This window comes from Lepisma saccharinum, chromosome 3, assembly GCF_977018435.1.
Source record: "Lepisma saccharinum chromosome 3, izLepSacc3.1, whole genome shotgun sequence".
NCBI classification, from domain to species: domain Eukaryota; kingdom Metazoa; phylum Arthropoda; class Insecta; order Zygentoma; family Lepismatidae; genus Lepisma; species Lepisma saccharinum.
Genome location: NC_139231.1, coordinates 129,747,727 through 129,770,055, shown reverse-complemented (window position 1 = coordinate 129,770,055; position 22,329 = coordinate 129,747,727). Strand labels below are relative to the sequence as shown.

At 36.4% G+C, this 22,329-nt stretch overlaps 1 protein-coding gene across 1 annotated transcript in view; it reads left to right on the top strand.

Moving 5' to 3' along the window:
* The first annotated feature begins 14,642 nt into the window (after positions 1 to 14,642).
* The window catches only part of LOC145985404 (aldehyde dehydrogenase family 16 member A1-like), a 29,200-nt gene continuing 21,513 nt past the window's right edge, over positions 14,643 to 22,329 (top strand). Inside the window, exons 1-2 of the mRNA XM_083119381.1 lie at positions 14,643 to 14,789; positions 16,954 to 17,180. Of these exons, the coding sequence (XP_082975507.1) occupies positions 14,685 to 14,789; positions 16,954 to 17,180 (332 nt within the window). The 5' untranslated portion in view covers positions 14,643 to 14,684. The remainder of the gene's footprint in view (positions 14,790 to 16,953; positions 17,181 to 22,329) is intronic.

Genomic DNA, 22,329 nt, shown 5'->3' with positions numbered 1-22,329 from the left:
ACATTGACATTTTGTAGGCTTCTTATAAAGCCTAAAACTAAAGGGTTATTGTAGTACAGTTTCATCTATTTGGTCTAGGAATTAATTTGTGCGGTTGTTACGCACACATTGAAGCTGTAGTTCAAACACAAAATACATAAATACCTTAAGAAAAATATTGTCCATCGCGAGCCACCACTTTCGCCCTTCTGTCAGGCAAGTTACGGATTCCGTGGCAAAAGAAGTCCTCATCCTTTGAAGCAACCCAGTCAGAGACCCATTTTTCGATATCTTCTGAAGAAGTGAACCGCTGTCCAATCAAATCGTTATTCATGCAATAGAACAAGTAGTAGTCCGAAGGAGCAACGTCTGGTGAATACGGCAGGTGGGGTAAAACTTCCCGTCCGACATTTTCTAAATAGGTTTTGACCGGTTTTGCGACATGTTGGTGAGCGTTATCATGTTGAAAAATAAGTTTATCATGCTGTTCTCCCATTCTGGTAGTTTCCTGGCCAGAGCTTGCTTCAAATGCATTAATTGTCGTCGATAACGTTCTCCATTAATAGTTTCACCCGGTTGCAGCAGCTCATAGTACACCACACCTTTCATATCACACCATATGCACAGCATAACCTTTGCACAGTGAATATCTCGTTTCGGTTGTGATGGACCTGGCTTCACCCAGGCCTTTTTTCGTTTCGGGTTCTCGTAATGGTTCCACTTCTCATCACCAGTAACAATGTGATGCAAAAACCCCTTTCTTTTATATCTTTGAAGCAGCAATTCGCAAATGGTTTTTCATCTTTCAACGTCTGTCTTTCAATTCATGTGGAACCCAATGTGACATCTTTTGAATCATTCCCATGGCTTTGAAGCGTTTGGAAACCAGTGGCGTAGCATATGGACATTTCGGGTGGGAACGCCAAGTCCGAGGGAAGGGTCGGCCCTTTCTTGCTTAATAATTTACTTATGGTATTAGTCGCCACAGGTATTGTTTATTTGCCTGAAGTCAGCTGGGTTTTCAATAAAACATTATCCATGCATGTTTTAGCTAGAAAACTAGATGCCTCACTATGCCACAAATGTTTTGAACTCTGGTGTTTTATACCTTTTTTTATATCTTTCTGCATGACGCAAGTCACTAAAAACCTACCTGAATCACAAGACCCTCTGCACAACAGCAGACGTCATTGTTGTGGATGATCCAACTACTGATTGATTTGGGTTATTTTACTTCGCTTTTCTATCACTTTTGGTTAATTGCGAATATAAATATGAGTGATGATATTGATGAAGGGACACTGACAAAGAACACTCGTGCTCACGCCGGGATTCGAACCAGGGACCTCTGTCGTCTTGGCACGCTGTGCAAAGAACTCTGACACGGAGGTGGGTGGATGATCCAAATATCGTACACTCTACTGACGTAACAGTGATTCAGACCACTGTTCATTACATCTTGAGAATGCTAATCAATATTTTACAATAATTTTGTCCAGAGACAATTCAAGTTAAGAGTTTTCATATGAATGTTAAACATTTCCATTGAGACAATATTAAGCAGTTAGGTAATAAAGAAAAAATAATAACAATAAAAATAATAATAGTTTTGCGGGTAAGTGGTAGAGCAGCCACAGGCTGAATTTCTACCACGAGGACTTCACCAACTTATTTGACAAAAACTGTGATGATCTTTTAGTTTCTAATGCACATCGCTGTTCGTGCGATAATTATACAATGCAGTGGCCATTAAGAAGCGGTATATTTGAGATTGGTAAAGTTACGTCAGTCAATATTGCGTATTGTAGCATCACATAGCACGAGTTGCATGAGCACGAAGAACCAGGTACGAATTCTACCGCTGCCCTCTTCTTCAGAAGGCAGGAAGGGTCACATGAACCAATCACGGTAGACCTCTGCTGCTCCGTACGCTGGCGTATGAGGGAGCATTTACGCGCGTGCTGTACCCTCGAAGCTTTCCCTCCAGAAAGCCAGCAAGGAATATAGAGTCTTTTACACCGAACCTGCTCGGCGTCCGGCCAGGAAAGGCATTGAAAAAAGATGCTAGAACGAGTGTTGAGAGTGGAACATTGCAAGCGGATCTCGAAAAATAGCTATTATAATGCCAAGAAGGTCAAACATATATGAAATTAGTCAAGTTTTACTTTATATTCACAGCATTTACGCATTTTTGAAATTTTAAATCTGGGAACGCCGGGCGTACTGTAACGCTACGCCACTGTTGGAAACTGTTGTTTGATCAACGCCTAATGCTTCTGCAAGTTCTTCCTGCGTTTGACACAAATCCTGATCGAGCAATTCTCTCAATTCTTCGTCTTCAAATTTTTTTGGCTGTCCAGGTCGCTCTTGGTCTTCCAGGCCGAAATCACCACTTCTAAACAGTGCAAACCACTTCTGACACGTTCGCTCAGCTAGCGCATGGCCACCATACACTTCCACCAAAATGCGATGACTTTCGGTAGCACTTTTCTGCATGTTAAAGTAATGAAGCAGAACACCCCGCAAAAACACTTTATCTGGCACGAACTGCGCCATGTTCAGTTGACTACAAAATGCTGTTGTTGACGTGTCAATCAACTGCCCTATACTACGAACGATGTGCGCGGACAGGAGTTGTCAACGCATGTGTGGATACACGGAACTGTGGGACGATACGCTCATTATGCCATCTCTTGTCCAGGTGCACGAATTAATTCCTAGACCAAATATAATACTAAAAGACATTTCAAGTAAAGTTTGATCCTCAAAGTTTTCAAACTGTGGAGCCTTTTCACCCAAAGACAAGGCCACAGAGTCCCAACTTTTTTTCTGTGCCAGTCTGAACAAAATTTTATTTCTACAACCAATGAGAATTCGGGAATTGGTTTCCAAGAAATATTGGTAACACCATATGTACACTTTTAGTGTTTCTGATGTTCTATGGGGAAAATCAATTATTAGATAATATGGTATCAAAGAAAATGCTCTTACAACTGTATGCTAAGTACGTATTCGTAAGTAAAAAGTGTTTTAATTACTAACCTCAATGTTATGAGTGCACTTGTTTCTTCTTTCATCATATTTATGTTTCTTAATCGCACAGTCGGAAGTTTTTCTTCCAGCAGCATTTTGTTCCTCCTTTCCAGTGTACGTATCACTTGTACATTCTTATATGGTGAAGTCTCGCGTTTTCTTGTCTTCTGGAGTTTGAAGTTTCTGGCACTGGCTCTGAAATATCTGCTGTAGAAGGAGCTTCCTTTGGTAAGAGTTTCGATGATCTTGTCTTAAGCCACTGATCCATGTCAAATTTCAAGAATCAACTGAAGCCAAATGAACTGAGGAGATGGTTAGACAATGGAGTAAATATCGTGGTGAAATCATGTGTTTTAAATTCCAACAATGTAAGAACCAAACAGCAGTCTTAGGGAAATGCTGCTATGTGAAGTTTATTATTTCAGAAGTGGTATCATTGCACTTCAAAAATGCCACGGTGACCTCACACTTTCGGCAATGATACTATAGGCCTGCTAAGTTGGGGCATGGACTCGGGATGCTCGAAACTAGTTGCTGTGACAAGGTTTTTTTTCGAGCACACACTGAGAATCGCTGTACAGTGGGATGCACAAGTAATGCTCGGCAAATTGTCCACGACTATTTTAATTAATTTTCCTCTTGCATCTTACATGTTTCTAAGGACTAGATTTTTACATATGCTGATGCAGAGGTTGTCCGCTACTTATTTGTCATATTCCCGAAGCTCTCGGTGCATAAATCCGAGAATAAACATGGTGGACAATTTGCTAAGTAATACTCATGCATCCCACTGTACTAGAGGAACAAAGTCTTTCCCATATTGTAAAAACATCTTATTGAAGAATTGAGATTGGATATTAGAAAAAAGACAATTTCATACTAGGGAATATATTGGTCCGGATTGACAGAGGAGGAGAGACAATTTCCAAAATTTTACAGACTGGACGTGTTTTACCACTATAGAGGCCTATACTATGTGTAAGTCTAAATGCTATAGTTCAGTTAACTTTCAAAATTGAGGTTAAAGATTGTGTTTAGCGAGCTTAACAAGTTACACATATATCCAGTTACAGAAAAATAAAGCTAAAACTCAGATTTACTGTGAACGCACAAACTATAGTGGAACCACAAGCAAAGAAAGCTGCGCAGACCCGCAACTCCTGCGCATTGTACTCCCCTGTGGAGAGGGGGGGGGAGAGCGGAACGGAAGAAGGGAAAGCTGCGTGGGGAGTTTTCGCCCAAGGTTTTTTCCCTTGTGGTCACGCTATACTAGCCACGTTTTAGTAACATTTTCCTTGACTATAGTACAAATGGCAAAGAAATATGTATATTTTATTTATAATTTGACAAAATGTTAATTTAATTTATTATTTAATTAACAACATTAGGTAAAAACAGTATTTTTAAAGAAATATTGTTACTGCCTTCAAATTTTAGATTTTTTTACATTATTTAGCCAGTTCTTAAGCTCTATACTTGATAAATAATGAAATAAATTTGTAATTTAACAACTGGTTTACACTGTTGGCATCTTTTAAATAACAAACGAAGGAATAATTTGTTTAGTATTTTTACTACTTTAAATTTATTTTAAGAAAACAAAGCTAATTATTTTTAGTTTAACTTAATTTTTAACAAATTGTTGCTAATTTATATATCAAAGTTATGTTATTTAGAGTTATTGAAGTTGTATCAAGTTATTATTTATACCGATTAGTGCAACTAACAATTATATTTTACACACAAAAGATAATGTTTACAGTTAAATAAATTACTTGAATTAGAGACTAATATTTTACAGTAATTGAATCATTCAGCCAGGATGTGAAATCATTTTAGACTGGTGGGGGGAGAAATATATTAATCTACAAACTCCCTCCCTCACATACAATATACATATTTATAATGTTAAGAGTACAAATAAATTACTAAATTAAAAATATATTATTATTATTAATTACACAAAAAAGTCACTTTTATATATATCGGATATTATGAAGTAGCGAACTACTTCCTTTACTAACTGGTTAAAGATATTAATAAATTATGGAATAGTTGAATGCTTTATTATGTGTAAATTTTTATTTAGTTTGTGTTTTATGTTAATATATATCAATTAATTTCATAGTTATTATTGTTTTGCATTCTTGTTTTACTTCTATTGTGTGTATTGTAGATTAGTTAATGATCTCTTGAGAGAGAAAAAGCATTGAACCCTCACAACTACACTAATTTGTGTTTTTTCGATATTATTCTTAGTACAGTATATTTGAAATTAAGAGTAATTGCTTATCTTTTGTTTGTTGTATAGTTGCAAAAAATATTGCTTTTTTGAATGGATGTTTTTTTTTTTTCGATAAAAAGCTGGCTTTTTACCAATTACAGCTAACCTATTTCACTAAGGTTTGTAGTGACATATTTTACAACTAGCTAAAAAATTACATGTAGCAGCCAATCCCAGTAGACACATATTGCATGCTGGTTAAGATACAATTTTAACCCTAGCGAACCGGAGCAGGCCCACCACCTCTATTTTTTAGATTTTTCAACTGTTTGAAAATAATAAATTGCATTGTTTCCTAGGATGTTACCAATATTTATTTATTACTTTACTTTTGTCCATAAAAAAATAAATGTAATTAGGAGGCAAAATGCACTTGGTGGGCATATCGGGTGCCATCTTTGAATATGTCTCATTCGAGACACTCATGCTAGTAACAGTGTACAATTGGTTGGTAATGATTGTAATTATTATATTTAATAAACAAATACACTTTTGCAAACTAAAAAGCATTAATAAAAATATTATGGATTTTGTGAGTCTTAGTGAATGATAAAATCTAAACAAACAAATATAAAACAAAAAAATGACGTGTCACTTGGAAGCAGACCATCAGTAATCCATTCAACCTTTTGAACTGAAGTGCAACAACAAGCTAAACATGTCACTTGCATGTTGCTCGGACTATACTATAGGTAAGTACGAATGTCCAAAATGACTAAATAAACGAGAGAGGTGTTGGGACCACATCGAAGTAGTAATAAAGAATTTACCCTAGTATAAAAAAAGTTCCAACAAAAAATACACTTTTGTAACTTTTAATTTTTAGAAAATGTTACTTTTTAAACGTTGAAAAATTGCATCTACAGGGTGTACCAAAAGTCCCATTACCCCCCCCCCTTTGAATTGTAGTCCCATTACCCCCCTTATGCCGTAACGTAAGATGTCAGATCTGGATTTCGGGGTGGCCATTTTAAGAGAATTCCTCAATGATGTGTTCAGAGACAAATGGATTGGACGACGATCGCCAAATTTACCAGCACCTCTAAAATTGCCACCCCGAAGTCCAAATCTGTCATCTTGTGATAATGCGCTAGGGGGGCACATCAAACAGAAAGTCGCCCATAATCATTATCGGACAACTCGGGAACTTCAAGAAGCTGTTTGCAGTGCGTTTGCTTCCCTCATGTCAGCCACTTTACGGAGGATTTCACATCGCAACCTGGAGGCGAATAATACTGTGCCATGAAAATAGCTATGTGCACACAGATCCTCTGGAGTAAATGGTGGTCATTGGTCTGATTTAATGGTATACCCTCCTCTCATCATACGTATGCTGTTAAAATAACATTTTGCAGGTGTGTGTACAATTCAAAGGGGGGGGGGGTAATGGGACTTTTGGTACACCCTGTGTAAAACACTGACTTTAAAAATGTACTTTGAAAATTATTAATGTAAAAAGAATATGCTTTTTTTGTAGTAACACTAATTACCTTCTATTTACATATTTTTCATAAAATAAATAATTTAAAAAATCATAACTTATAAATATGCATATACATAAATGTAAATTAGTTTTAATTATATGTAAATTTATTCTAAATAAATGCAAATGAATTCTGAATACTAAACACCGACCGAGCTTCTCACATTTCTACTACTTACCTTATAGATTTTCGAAAAAGGACTGTTAAAGTATTGGTAGTTTTTTTGTTGAAAAGTCTTCTCACTTTTGATAGATATACTTCAAAAGAAAGAGTTTAAAGATGCAATTGAGTTTGAATATTTATCGCTTTGATAGCAATGCTGTGCTTCAAAACTTATTTGTCAAAATCGGATAATTTGGAGTAGCTCCTAAATATATATTGGCCTTCTGTGTTTACAATGGACTGCGTATAAGAAGGTAAATGTTTCTACCAAGTTGCTCCAAAGAATATTTCATTCATTCCATTAGCTTTGCTGTAGTAGCCTACAACATTTTGTGTTTACCGATAATACTAACTGAAATAACATTTGCTTGGAGGTAAGAGTACACCTTTCTTAAGATGTAGAATTTTAAAAATTTCCTGTCCCGAACAAAAAAAAATCAGTCCCACACACCCCTTGAATCAACGTGGAATTCGACAAACTGACGTCGCGTATAGAACCAAAAAGAATGGGTTGGTATCACTTCAGCAGACGCTCTACACTGGAACAAGTAATTTTTCTCCTTTTTTTACGTGTTGCTTTCAGGAAAAGTTTTGTTGGCTCATAAAAACTAACTAACTAACTAACTCTCTAGCCTTCTTAAACCCGAAGGTTCATGGCTGCAGCAACACAGGCCTTCCATCTGTCCCTATCTTGAGCAAGATCTATATACTCTTTTCCATCCCTACCGATTTCCTTTAGGTCCATCTCAACGTTGTCCCTCCATCTTCGTCTTGGCCTTCCTACAGGTCTCTTACCATCTGGTTTCCCAACAAGAATCCTGTAAACTCCTCTTTCCTCTCCCATTCGTGCCACATGGCCTGCCCACCTAAGTCTTCTTGATTTAATTATTCTAATAATATCTGGACATGAATACAAATTATGTAGTTCTAAATTATGTAACATTCTCCACTCACCTGTCTCCTCATCCCTTTTAGGTCCAAATATTTTTCTAAGGATCTTATTTTCAAATACTCTCAATTTATGTTCCTCTTTCAATGTAAGGGACCAAGTTTCACATCCATATAATACTACAGGCAAAATTACTGTTTTGTATATTTTAACTTTTAGTTTCTTAGATATTAAACGAGAAGACAAAAGTTTATGAAGAGAGAAGTAACATGCATTTCCTGAATTAAGCCTACTTTTTATTTCCTCTTTAATATAATTTTCATTTGTTAATATTACTCCTAAGTATTTGAATTTGGAAACTGGTTCAAACGAGTTGTTATCAATAATTAGATTTTGATTATTACCTAACACTTGGTTTCGGCCTGTAAGCATATATTTAGTTTTCTCTTTGTTAACTTCCAAACCTATCTCTTTAGCAGTTTTGAAAAATATTTTAGCATTATTCTTAATTGTATTCACATCATCCCCCAGTAAGTCTACATCATCTGCATATGCTAACAACTGAGTCACACCATTTAATTTTAGTCCTTCTTTAGTTTCTTTTACCTTCCTTATAGCATATTCTAAGGCAAAATTAAAGAGCAATGGAGATAATGCATCTCCTTGTTTTAACCCATCATGAATTGTAAATTTGTCAGACATATTATTACCCACACGAATTTTACTTTCTGTTTCACTGGTGCATATTTTTATCATACTAACAAGCTTCTTAGGTATTCCAAACTCTACTAATATATTATATAATTTATCTCTTTTGACCGAATCATATGCTTTTTTTAAATCAATGAATAGCTGATGGACATTTTGATTATATTCCCACTTTTTTTCAAGTGTCTGTCTGATGTGAAAAATTTGATCTGTAGTTGATCTGTTACGTTTAAATCCACATTGATAATCACCTATAATTTCATTAGCATATGGGGTTAGTCTTGTTAAAAGAATGTTAGACAATATTTTGTATGTTGTTGAGAGTAGAGAAATTCCACGGTAATTATTGCAGTTCATTTTATCACCTTTTTTAAACACAGGAACAATTATGGATTCTTTCCACTGTTGAGGTATTTCTTCTTTATTCCATATTAAACAAATTAATTTATGAATTTGACATATTAATGAATTTCCACCATATTTAATTAACTCAGCTGGTATTAAATCAATGCCAGGTGCTTTGTTATTCTTAAGCCTTTTAATAGCATCTTTAACTTCAGTCAAGTTAGGTTCTGGAACTAAAGGTTCTGCTGTGTGTACTTCATTTACTTCTGATTTATCTCCTACATGGACATTTAAAAGGTCATTAAAGTAGTTCTTCCATCTATTTAGAATATCGCTTGGGTCAGCTAGAAAATCACCGTCTTTATCTTTTATCAAGTTTACTTTAGGTTGCCACCCCTTTCTAAATTCATTTACACCTTTATATAAATCTCTGATATTTTTATTTTTGCTGTTTGTTTCAATTTCGTTAATTTTGCTTTTCAAGTAATCTCTTTTTTTACTTCTGAACGTGCGGTTAACTTCTCGCTTTATTGTAGTATAATTGCTTAGATTTGTATCATCCGAGTTATTTAACCACCTAAGTCTAGCCTGATTTCTTATTTCTACTAGATTATGACATTCATTATCAAACCATGGCTTACTTTTTCTCGGTTTATGGTATCCTATAGTTTCTTTAGCTGCTGATTCTATTGCATTACGTATGTGCTCCCAATTCTTATTTACGTCTGTTTCATTTATATTTTCATCATCATTTAAATCCTGCAAAACATCAAATCTATTTGACAGTTTAATTTGGTAATCTTTCTTAATTCTTTCATCAACAAACTTTCCTGTATCAAATTTTATAACTTTTAGATTTTGTTGCTTATGATTTATCACTGAGAGTCTTTCTCTTAATTTAGCAATTACTAAATAATGGTCACTGGCACAGTCAGCACCTCTATGTGTACGAACGTCAATTATACTAGTATGCCTTCTCTTATCAATGAGAATATGATCTATCTGATTATGAATTTTACCATCTGGAGAAGACCAGGTATATTTATGGATATCTTTATGTTTAAAAGTGGTACTTTTCACAATTAAATTCTTTGAGGTTGCAAAAGTAATCAATCTTATACCATTATCATTACTTAATTCATGAAGACTTTCTTTACCAATCGTGGGTTTAAATGTATCTTCTTTGCCAATCTGTGCATTACAGTCACCTAACAGAATTTTCATATCATACTGAGAAAATTTATCAAAGACCTGTTCTAACTCTGTATAAAAATCATCTTTAGTATTATCATCTTTATCTTCCGTTGGTGCATGTATGTTTATTAAAATAATTTTACACCACCTACCCTGTAAAACTGCATATGATATCCTATCATTAATAAATTCTACTGTTTTAAGAGCCGAGATAATTCTATTATTTATGAAAAAGCCTGTTCCAAAATTATGATTTTCAGTACCACCATAGAAAAAAGTATAATTTTCAGTTTTACAATTTCCTTCTCCTGGCCACCTAACTTCCTGGACAGCTACTACATCTAATTTATACTTCACTATCTCATTAACTGTACACTGAAATGCCCCAGGCCGGTAAAGGCTCAGAACATTCCAGGTGCCTAATTTAATATCCTTATTCCTAACGTAGATCTTATCCTTAGTCCAGGGACCTCCCAAAGTAGTCCCCACCCGGAGATCCGAACGGGGGACTATTTTACCTCCGGAATATTTTACCTTGGGAACATCCATGGCCTTATATTTCTGTTTCTTGACATGTCTTTTTACAGTGCAGAGTTGTCAGCTCTACGCCTAACCCCCGATATGAATGGAGGAACTACTACACAAGACAAACACAAACATATTAGACAGCACAATTACTACACCAGACGAACACAAACACATTAGACAGCATAACTACTACACAGGACACACACAAACACATCACTACTACTACACAAGACACACACAAACACATCATAACTATAACACAATATAAACACACACACACCGCAACTACTACACAATATAAAAAACAAACAAACAAACACAAACACACACACACACACACACCCCTGTTTTCCCACCCTCCATTAAGAGGAAGCTCGACTTTTCACTGTTTGCTCTCACATTAATATTCCTTGGTTTCCGTCCTATAACCATTGCCTTTGTCTTCTTTACATTAATCTTCATCCCATACTGCTCACAGCTGCTGTTTAACTCTTCTAACATACTATTTATGGTTATTTCATCCTCACCGAATAATGCCATGTCATCAGCAAATCTTATGCAGTTTATTCTTCTTCCTCCTAATTTGACACCTCCTGTGCCCTGGAAACAAGTTTTCACTATATCTTCTAAATAAATATTAAACAAAGTAGGCGATAGGCAGCATCCTTGTCGTACTCCTCTTCCAATTTCACAGCCTTCTGTCATTTCGTCTCCTGTTCTCACTTTAACTCGTTGATTCATGTATAAGTTGCTTAGAAGTCTTCTCTCTTTCCAATCTACACCAATTTTCTTCAGAATTTCTAAAAGTTTAACCCAATTCACTCTATCAAAGGCTTTCTCCAGGTCTACAAATACTACAAACACCTCCTTTCCTTTCTCTAAATATCTTTCCCCAATGGTCCTCAGTAAACCAATTGCATCCCTTGTACCTCTTCCTTTCCTGAAACCAAACTGTTCTTCCTCTAACTCGCCACTGACCTTCGAGTATAGGCGTCTGTTCAGAATTCTTAGAAGAATTGTTGGCTCATTCCATGTCAAATCAACCAATAATAATTATTTCTGAACCTTAAGGGTTCAGATTTTTTAGATTTTTTGATTATACATTGCACCTATCAAGAGGACAAAAACTGCCAAATTTCAGATTTTTTCAGCTGATAGTTTTTGAGTTATTTACTTTCAAAAAATAAAAATTTGCAATATTTGATTACATTTTGAAATCGTTAAACAGCTGTAGATCAAGAACTATCTGACCTAGAGAGCTCAAATTGGTGTCATGGTCTGCTTTTAATGGGCTTTAATTTGAAATTCAACACCAGTGTGATATTTGAATTTTGTAATTTTTAAAAAACTTGAAAAGTATTTTTTTGAAAATCTCAAGAACACTATTTTTAATCTTTTTGAAAAAAATATATGATCGTTGACTTCCATGTTATAACCACAACTATATGCAGAGTGGTTGATACTGAAGTCTTCATATTAGTGTATTTTATAATTTCTGGACTACAAATAACATGAAAATACCTAAATTTATCACTTTTAATATCAGGTAAGCAAATTGAAAAATGTACGAGGGCAATTCATTAAATAACAGAAATCTTATTCTAGACTTCATGGAGATTTATGTACAACTCAAATTTGTGTTTCGGCACTCAAAAAGGATTCTTAGCAACACGCCATAAAGTTGCCGTCACAATCGAGCAGTATGCGTCTGCGCAGTAGCTCTTACAGCATGGCTGCTCCACTGTTGACTTGCTCCATAGAAGAGCAACCAATTGTTGTTTGCTTATTGTGCTCTAAGTGAGTGAAACCTTCTGAAATCCATAGGTATGTGCATGGGAGGGCAAGAGGTTGCAGTTGTCCCCTCTAATACTCTTGCTTAGGAATTTAGTGCAGAGAAATCTTTTCACCGTTATTAAACAATATTATGTTCTTTACATAATTTTCAAGCCAATGAAAGTTCCCAGCAACTACAGAAGGTGCATTATTTCCTATGTAATTGAACTATCAAACTTCGTTCTCTAACAAATTTATTAACACTCGTATACAATCTATTCGTTAGTTTTATTGCCTATGTGTTTGCAAGATAATTTGCCCATATATTAGAAATCAGTAGAAGCGATTGGGTGACAAGTGGGGAAAGGGCAAGGAACAGTTTACTTTTACTTTGTAGATTACGGCCTAAAGGTGAGGGAGCAATGGTTCCCTAATGGCCATCACTGTTGGAAATGAATAAATTATGTGAAGTTGTTTTGAATCGACTGTATGAAACAATGTTCATGTGTAAATTAGGGGAAATACAGTAATTTTCAGTTGTTCCAGACACACACTATATACGCCCCTGTTCCATACCCATCAATACAATAAAACAGTAAGATGAAATGAGGCTTTTCGTTCTCCGAATGAACTTTCATCAAGGCTTCCTTCCACCCTAATAGAGGGTCTGCGCACGCCTGTGCTGAAATCTACAGCAGAATGAAGGTTCAATATGAAGACAGTTGTTTGTCACGTGAGAGAGTACTAAATGAACAGATTCTCTGATCGATCTGCTGTTTCAGTTTCACTGCCTTAGTTGCCACACAAACTGGCCTCCCACTCCGGTGTTCATCACTGACGTTTCGTCTTCAGTCTTGAAATCTTTCCACACATTCACCCCTGAATTAAACAATTGTCTCCATACTGAACCTTCATTATGCTGTAAATATCAGAAGGTTTCACTCCCTCTGAGCACAATAAACGAATAACACTTGGTTGCTCTTCTACGGTGTAAGTCAACAGTGGAGCAGCCATGCTGTAAGAGCTACTGCGCAGGTGCATACTGCTTGATCGTCATGACAACTTTATGGCATGTTGCTAAGAATCCTTTTTCAGTGCCGAAACACAAATTTTCGTTGTGCATAAATCTCCATGAAGTTTAGAATAAGATTCCTGTTATTTAGTGAATTGCCCTCGTACATTTTTCAATTTGCTTACCTGATATTAAAAGTGATAAATTTAGGTATTTTCATATAATTTGTAGTCCAGAAATTATAAAATACACTGATATGAAGACTTCAATATGAACCACTCAGCATATAGTTGTGGTTATAACATAGGAAGTCAACAAATTTCGCACACATTACAATACAAAAAATTAATTTCCATAGGAACCTATTTCCATCCCATTATGAAATTTTGCACACAAATAGTCAATTGATGTCTTCAAATCATATATTTTTTCAAAAAAAATTAAAGATGGTGTTTTTGAGATTTTCAAAAAAACTACTTTTCGAGTTACTTAAGAATTACAAAATTCAAATATCTCACTGGTGTTGCATTTCAAATTAAAGCCCATTAAAAGCAGAAGACACCAATTTGAGCTCTCTAGGTCAAATAGTTTTTGATCTACAGCTGTTTAAAGATTTCAAAATGTCATCAAATATTGGGAATTTTTATTTTTTGAAAGCCAATAACTCAAAAACTAACAGCCGAAAAATCTGAAATTTGGCAGTTTCGTCAACTTTACTGGTACTACCACTGTACCAAAAATTATCAATTTCTGAGATGTCAAGGTTCAGACTCCTGTTGATTTGGCATGGAATGATCCGGTTTACATTTCTATTTTTGTACAGAAAATCAAATTGCTAAGTTTTTTTTTTTTTTTTAAGATTTAAGCAAATGGATTTTATACTCGCATTACCATTTTTAATATTTTTAACGAATGTGGTCGATATTCCTGGAATTTGGGAACTGAAACAATGAACTGCTAACTACCACCAGGACTATCGGCTACATTCATTGCAATATTATAACTGGTTCTGCAAGATTTCTTACGTAAACTTATGCGCGTTGTAGCATATTGACAGACGTAAACTTATGCGCGTTGTAGCATATTGGCAGAGCGTGTTGCTTCCAGCGTTGCTATGGTAACCGCAGTAGTTCGGGGGAGATGCCAGTGGCGGCAGCACACTATCTATGCTTGTTCCTTGATTGGCCGGTTTCATTTTATATTTCTTGTTCCTGATTGGTTTCTCTTGTAAGTCGACTGCTATAATAGAACGTGCGGTTGTAACAAATGAATGTCTCCTGACCGCATTGCATAATGGAATGTCTCTACAAAGCAGACGATAAGAGTATGAAGTCTGTTGCTGAAATTTTCGAAACTATGGAATATGGACCTGTCAGTGAAGGAAGTGACTTAGCGAAGGTTTGAATTTTGAAACCCTTTAATATGCAGTCTGTGCAATTACATACTTCTGATGCATTTATTCAACTTCATGTTCAGCAAGTGCTGCAAAAAAGAAATGGAAGAAGGAATGTTTTGTTTTTTTGATAAGCAAATTGAAAAATGGTTAACTCAAGTGATTTGATTTCCTATTATTTTATTTATGTCGCTAGTTCGCCTGTCTTAAAATATGCAGCCCAAGTTCCTTTTGTTTTATTGCGATTTCATCATGCTACGTATGCAATTTTTACATGGTTCGATTTCGATTTTCGTCTGTTAAAACATACTTGCGTAAGGTAATTTTTAATTATTTTTTCCAACATAAATAACTTTTATTTCAAAATCCAAATAGTGCTCATTACTTTAGGGAAAGTTCAATTTTCGTGTTGCCAAAATTGTAGGATCATTAGAGACTTTCTGCTAGGAGAATTCGGTACTACTTTACTATACCGGAGACACCTATCAATGATTTATTTCACAATTTTTTACATTGCTAATGTACTATTCTGCATTGCGAAACATTTCTTTAGATGAAATAATGAATTTCTGACGAAAATAATGTCTATTTCTTACATTAACGAGTACTTACTGTTGTTCCTTACTTCCAACAAACTATCCACGGGTAGCCCCAAAAACCATTGACGTTAGCCAAAAAAAATCACGATAGCCCCACAAACCATCACGGGGACGTGGTATGCCTACTAGGTTAGGTTAGGCCTGTTAGGTTAGGGGTACTACTTTACTATACCAGAGACACCTATCAATGATTTATTTCTCAATTTTTTACATTGTTAACGTACTAATCTGCGTTACAGAACATTTCTTTAAGTGAATTAATGGATTTCTAACGAAAATAATGTCTTATTTCTTACATACGATAGCCCCACGAACCATCACGTTGACGAGGTATGCCTACTAGATTAGGTTAGGGCTGTTAGGTTAGGTTCCATTAGCACTCCTTTCGTTCAATTTAGCATATACGGACAACATCGGAATTACAAATTCCACGGCATCTTCCACACCCGGCAACAACTTCACGACGCATCCTCGACACATCATGTTGTAGCAGCAGCAATAGCGCGTATTGTGCTCTCGTGCAGAAAGCAAATGGCGGCAGCAGCAATAGCGTGTCGCAAATAGATTTTCGTAGAAAACCACATGCATTCACATTAAAATGGATCAAAACTACATTCCCGAACATCAACAACACTACAGAAAATGATTTGCGTAAGTACTTTCTCCTGTAAATTTGAAGAAATCCGTCTCCGGTATAGTGAAGTGTTACCGAGAATTCTGTTTAATATCATTGTTCATTTTCTACCAGATATGATCAAACGAACGGGAATAAATCAGATGAAATCAGTACAGCTATCCCCTGCGTATTGCCATACCGTGAAAGACACGCAGGGGCGTTGAAGTAAGGCCCACCGATTCTCGATCAGGGTTAAATTTGATGTGATGTGATCAGCACCATGCTGCAGCAGCACTTTGCCTACAGGTACTCGCTGGATGGGTCCAGGTTAGCACATGCACATGGTCTCTGCTAAGGCAGCCGAACATGTGCATGCAATTAAGTCAAGATATATGTTCAAGTCAGTAACAGTTTACTATCCTTCAGACACCTATAACTTCTTAGTTCCATCAATTTTTGACATTCGTACTTACCTATCTGCTTCGCGGAACATTGTGTGAATGGTTTTTGGGGCTATCCATCCTGGAATCGGTGGGAAATTTAAACTAAAAAATTATTTTAGTTTGAAATTTTTGAGTCCAAATATCCCACAGATTCCGGGCTCCGCTCCTGGGGTAATTGACCTACCACCCCCAACTGCTAATGTGGCCCCACCTCTGCTCTGCTCCGGCTCCCCAGCTTTCTCTATAGGCTCCCTGTTAAAGGCATGTTAGAAATTGGCGGGAGTCACCTGCCCCCAAATGAGCCCCAAACTTTTGAATTTGAAGAAATCAGTTTCCAGGATACGGAAAACTTACCTGAATTTCACACGAAACACCTTCCCGATGTTAGACATTACTACAGGAACTTATTACGGTAAGTAGTTTCTTCTGTAGAAATCTGTCCGAAGGATAGTAAACTAGTACCGTTCAAGTCTGATATTAAAGTACATGATTCTCAAAATGAATTTTGCAGGCATGGATTGAAAATCACAGCAAGAAGTTCCAGAGTTTTGTAAATGGTGTTACAGTTCAAAGCACCAATAGCCAAAGTAATGTTCCTGTGGTAAATCCTTGCACCAGAGAGGAATTAGGATATGTTATTGAGGCATCTGATGCAGATATTTCGGCATCTGTTAACATCAAAGCATCTGAGCAATGGAGAAAACTTAGTAGTCACATTCGAGCTAAGCATCTTTACAGGTAAGTACAAGGAATAATTCAGAAATAACAGTATGACTGCATTGCTGTTTTATTTGTATTATATCTAATTGATGTGTAATAAATAAGATTTGTTGTAGTAAACCGGCTAAAATTTTCAGAATACACCATTGAGACAAACTTAGATATAATGCACGGGAAGCCTAAGTATAGGTTCATGTTTCTGAAGTGGTTGGTGTGTGTTTCTTGCAAATATATTTTTCCAGGAACAATTTATGTGTAGATATAATTTAACACAATTATAAGTGGGTGGTATCGGCCGGTACCAGGGGTATCAATATCGATCTTATTTTTGCACAGATACAATACTAGCCGATACCATTGTTTTTGAGTCACTAGAAGCATGGCCAAAGGCAAAATTTGTTCCCTTTCAAAGGTTCGTTCACCTTTTCCAACTTACCTTTGGTTTTGAAAGAAAAATGAAAAGTAGTTGTGCATTTGTTAAATGAACCTGTACATAAGTTTCCAAGAACAGCAAGTACGTGACACAAAGTTCCGTACGTAGATAAGACTCGGCGGTCGAGTATGTTGCAAATCAAGCGTAACGTGAAATTATCCCCATAGGAGTTTGCTGCTTCTGTTTAGTTCTCTTCGAAGTGTACCAGGCTTTGTTCGTACAGATGCAGTGTCATGTAACAATAACCTCAATAAGGTTCCGAGAGCCAACGAGGCACCTGTGGGTAATCCTTCCACTTTCTTTGGTGTTTGCGGACATCTCTTTCTTTAGAGACCTCCCTGTCACGTGCCAGTTCCGATGACACAATGAAAAACACAAGGAAGAAATGTTTCCCGAGAGCGACGATAAATGGCAGCATGCTATATGAAGAAGAGCAGAGTCCGTTGTAGAAACTAGGAGCAAAGAAGGGTGATTATATATATTATAGTAAATGCAAAATACATAGAGGAAGAGTATAAAAATTATAGAAGGAGTGAATAAAATGCTGTATATAGCAAATTAAGATAATTAAGAATATGCTCATATATGAAACAATTAGGAAAGTTAATAAGTGAGCAAATGAATTCAGAAATGTATCTCTTTCTCCTTTTTGATACCTCTGACGAGGAGAACATCGTCAGCTTTTGTATTTGTCCGTCCCTCGGTGGCGCTGTGTTCAATTAGACACCCCGAAGCACTTACGGTTGCACTTCTTATTAGATGCACTGGGCCATAGGCAGTGCTTGCTGTTAGCGATCCTGGGCTATTCCCCTTTTGGTCGTTACATAGAAGGTGGTGTTACTGTCAGTTTAGTCGACCCTACTCTTTCTATAAGTATAGCTTGTATCGTTTGCCAAAGAAACGGGGAAAGCGAGCGCATATAAGTAATAAATAAGATTACGCTTTCAAAGAGAAGAAAAGGAAGAATAAGCCTTCTTCCAAAAGTAGAAAGAAGAAAAGAAGAAGAATTCTTTTTCAAAAGTAGAAAGAAGAAAAGAAGAAGCCTTTTCCCAAATCAACGATATAAAAGAAGAAGAAGCCTTTTCCATAATCAACGATATAAAAGAAGAAGCGTTTTCCATAATCAACGATATAAAAGTAGAAGAAGCATTTTCCATAATCAACGATATAAAAGTAGAAGAAGCGTTTTCCATAATCAAAGATATAAAAGTAGAAGAAGCCTTTTCCCAAAAATAGAAGGAAGAAATGAAGAAGACTATTTCCTTTCAATTATTCATATATGTATAAGAAGAATATAACAGACGTAAATTTGGAATCAGCATATATATATATATATATATATTTCAATGTATATACAAGCTTCGCTATATATTTTCTCTGTATTGTGTATAGTTTCCAGAATATAGATCTGCATTTAACTATATCCTCTTGGCTATAAAATGCTTTCTTATTTGGAATTCTCGAATAAAGAACCTATCCCTGTGAGATTAAGATATATATGTAGCCGTGGTACAAGTTTATTTTATGAAGTGCACAAGAGGGACGTTGCATCCCACAGTCAAAAACATCATCGCTCACGTGTCTCAGACATAGTATACCTAGGTATAGCATAGTCCTGGAAATTCAAATATCTCGGCTAATCCCCCTTTCCAACTTTAGACTTTTGTTTGTCCCAACCTGGATAACTGGGTTTCAACAGTCGTGTTTTGGCTCAGGGATTGCGACAATCTGTAAAGTGTAGTGATAGGTTTGGATTTCCTTCCATGCCAAGCGATAGAACTAAAGTCACGTCAGAATATCACTGTACTGAAGTCAATCACCTGATATAGAAGCAAGAGACTGCTAATCTTTCATTCCTTAAATTTTGTTTACTAATTTTTATTCTCTGATAAAGGACAACAAAAGAGATGAGATTGGTTTCACATTACAGCTTTACTGTTAGTTTTAGACATCATGTCCAAGGCTGGTAAATTGCCAATTATTCTTGTGTTCGTGGATGATTTAATGTTAGTTCGGAAAGAGTGATCCCTTAGTCTTAGAGGAGGTTGAATAGGCATGATCTCATTTTTAAACATTGTAAGACTAAAGTCGAGATGCATCGTTTGGTGGGTTAATTTATTCATTGCCCCTTGTGAGAAATGTATATGTATAAAATGTAATAATAATAATTACTTACACACTCACACTCTATAACCTTTGTTATTTGAAATTGGAATTATACAAGTATCGGTGAGAGTATCAACATTGGTATCGGTTCAAAGTGGTATTGGCTCAGCCCTAATTATAACAGTATAATTTAACTTTCAATCCTCTTTTGTGTATTGTAATCTCAGTGATGGTATTTGTGTTGAAAGTGTCACACTGGTCTAAAAAAATGAACTTTTTTCTTTCACAAGAACAAAATTAACTGAATCTAAGAGTTTTTTACATGCTGAATGTGAATATATTTTTAGATTTTTTCCATCAGGCAGGGATTTTGTGTGACAATAAGGGGGCTGCATTTGCCGTGGCAAATTTTTTTCATTGTAGGAATCTTTTGGCTCATCGCTGACAGAAGACTTTCTAGGTGGGAATCTAAGAAGTGAATTTTTAAAGACATGTTGCATCCCATAACTTTGTATGAATTCACAAGATCATTCACTATCAAGATAGTTTTCTGCTTTGATTTCCAAGAAAATTGCAACATAAATTTCTGAACGACTGCCAGGTTGCTTTTGCCAATGGAATTGTTTGTCAGCCATTTGTGATATTATTTGTGGCCCTATAAAAATTCCTTCTTTCAGTTTCGAATCACGGACGTTGGGAAATTTAGATTTCAAGTACATAAATGCAACAGAGTTTATATCCATTGCTTTCACAAAAACTTTGATACTTCCAACTTCAAAAGCAGTGGAGGTAGGTACACTTTTTCAGGATTCACTAAGTTTGTATTTGCCACATTTTTACTGCCCAGGAATAAGAGATTCACATTTATCCCACAATTTTCTATGTTGTGAGATTTCTTATCCCAGCAAAATTTAGTGTATCCAAGTTGCAAACCAAGCAGTAAGGCAATCACGTTTAAATCTCCACAGATATACCAGCTATATTTGCTATATTCGAGTTTTTCCAACAGAAGTTTCATATTTTCATATGCCTCTCACACCAGCTGCACGCACTACAGGTACTAATGGTAATGCATTACCATTATGCAGCAGCACAGCCTTCAAAACTTTGGAAGAATCTATGAACAACACCTATACACCTAATTTTCATTTTTTTCCACGTACTGGTTCATGCCTCACAAAGCCGCCAGACAGTTTGCAAAATCGTTGACCGCCATTAAATAAGCACTGCCCCTGCTGCCTTGCAGGGGGGAGAGGGATCTCCAAAGGCTAGGGGAAGGTCACCCCAACAGAAAACCAAAGTGTGAAAGGAACTCTTAGGCATAGAGAAGCCGATCCTTCTAAGGGGAGTAAACCCCTATCAGAAAATCCCAGGTCCTCCAAGGAAGTGGAGGTTGGAGCATAGAGCCCACAAAAGAAAAGGGGCGAAACATCCAAACCCCATTGCTGGCATAGCAGCAATAAGAAGGCAGCCCCTTCACTATGCTAGGAAGCTGCAGGCAAAGAAAATTTGCGCTGAAAAATTGAAAAGGAAGCTTATCAGAGTAAATTACCTATATCCGTGTAACCACCAAGCAGATATTTTGAGGTACAATGTGAACACCTATACATCTTGAAAAGAAACACAGGTTAAGGCATCCAATGGCAGGCCATAAACAACGTGCAATTTAATTTAAAAAAGTAACTGTCACAGGAAAACTGTGCCTGATGGAAAAATTCTAATTACGTATTTGAATTCAGGGCAAAATAAGATGGGATAGTTGAGTGCAGGGGCGGCGACGTTTGCCCCCGCACTATGCTAAACTACATCAACTACCAAGGTAAAGTAAATTGTCCTTGGCACCTCCCCCCAGTTTTGGCACGTTGTCCCCCTAGTTTCGGAACCCAATCACCACCACTAGTTGAGTGTGCTGAAATAGAAGAACCTCACACACTCGGAGGAGTAAACACAAGTCATGCATTTCACTCTCAATGTCAATGCCAAAGTTGTATGGAGTAGGGTCCTGTTGGATGATCCCTCCTCTCCTCCCTAGCCAGCACCCATGGTGGAGTGGTTAGCACATCGTTAGGGTCCTGGATTCAAATCCCGGCCTGGGCATGGATGTTTGTGAGAGTCCATTCATCATATCATCACTCATCCCCATCTTCGCAAATTAGCCGAAAGTGACACAAAAAGCGAAGTAAAATAAAGCTAATCAATCAATCAAAATCTCCTCTCTTCCCCTCTCTCTCACCCAGTTGCACTCATCATCCAAGGAATAAATACACAGAACCTTTACTTCATCTGAGTGCATCCCAAACCATTGCCATTTGGCTCCAAGACAACAAGAACTGAATGGTTGATTGGTCCACATGATCTCCATTTGAGAAATTACATATCAGTAGTAATAAATTGGTAAAATGTTCCAAGTGTTCGTTCTACCCTAATATAGAGCCTTTATGATTTTTTTTTTAAAAAAATGTTACTAAGTTAATTTGACATTGGAAATTGAAATGGCTCCCATATAGCCAAAGCACACTCAAATTTGATGCAAGCGGTCGATGTTGACAATTACAGTTGGCATGCCACTTGAAGAAGCAACAACTACCAGTCTTGAAAGCTTGAAAAGAGCAGCAATGGGGCGCTCTC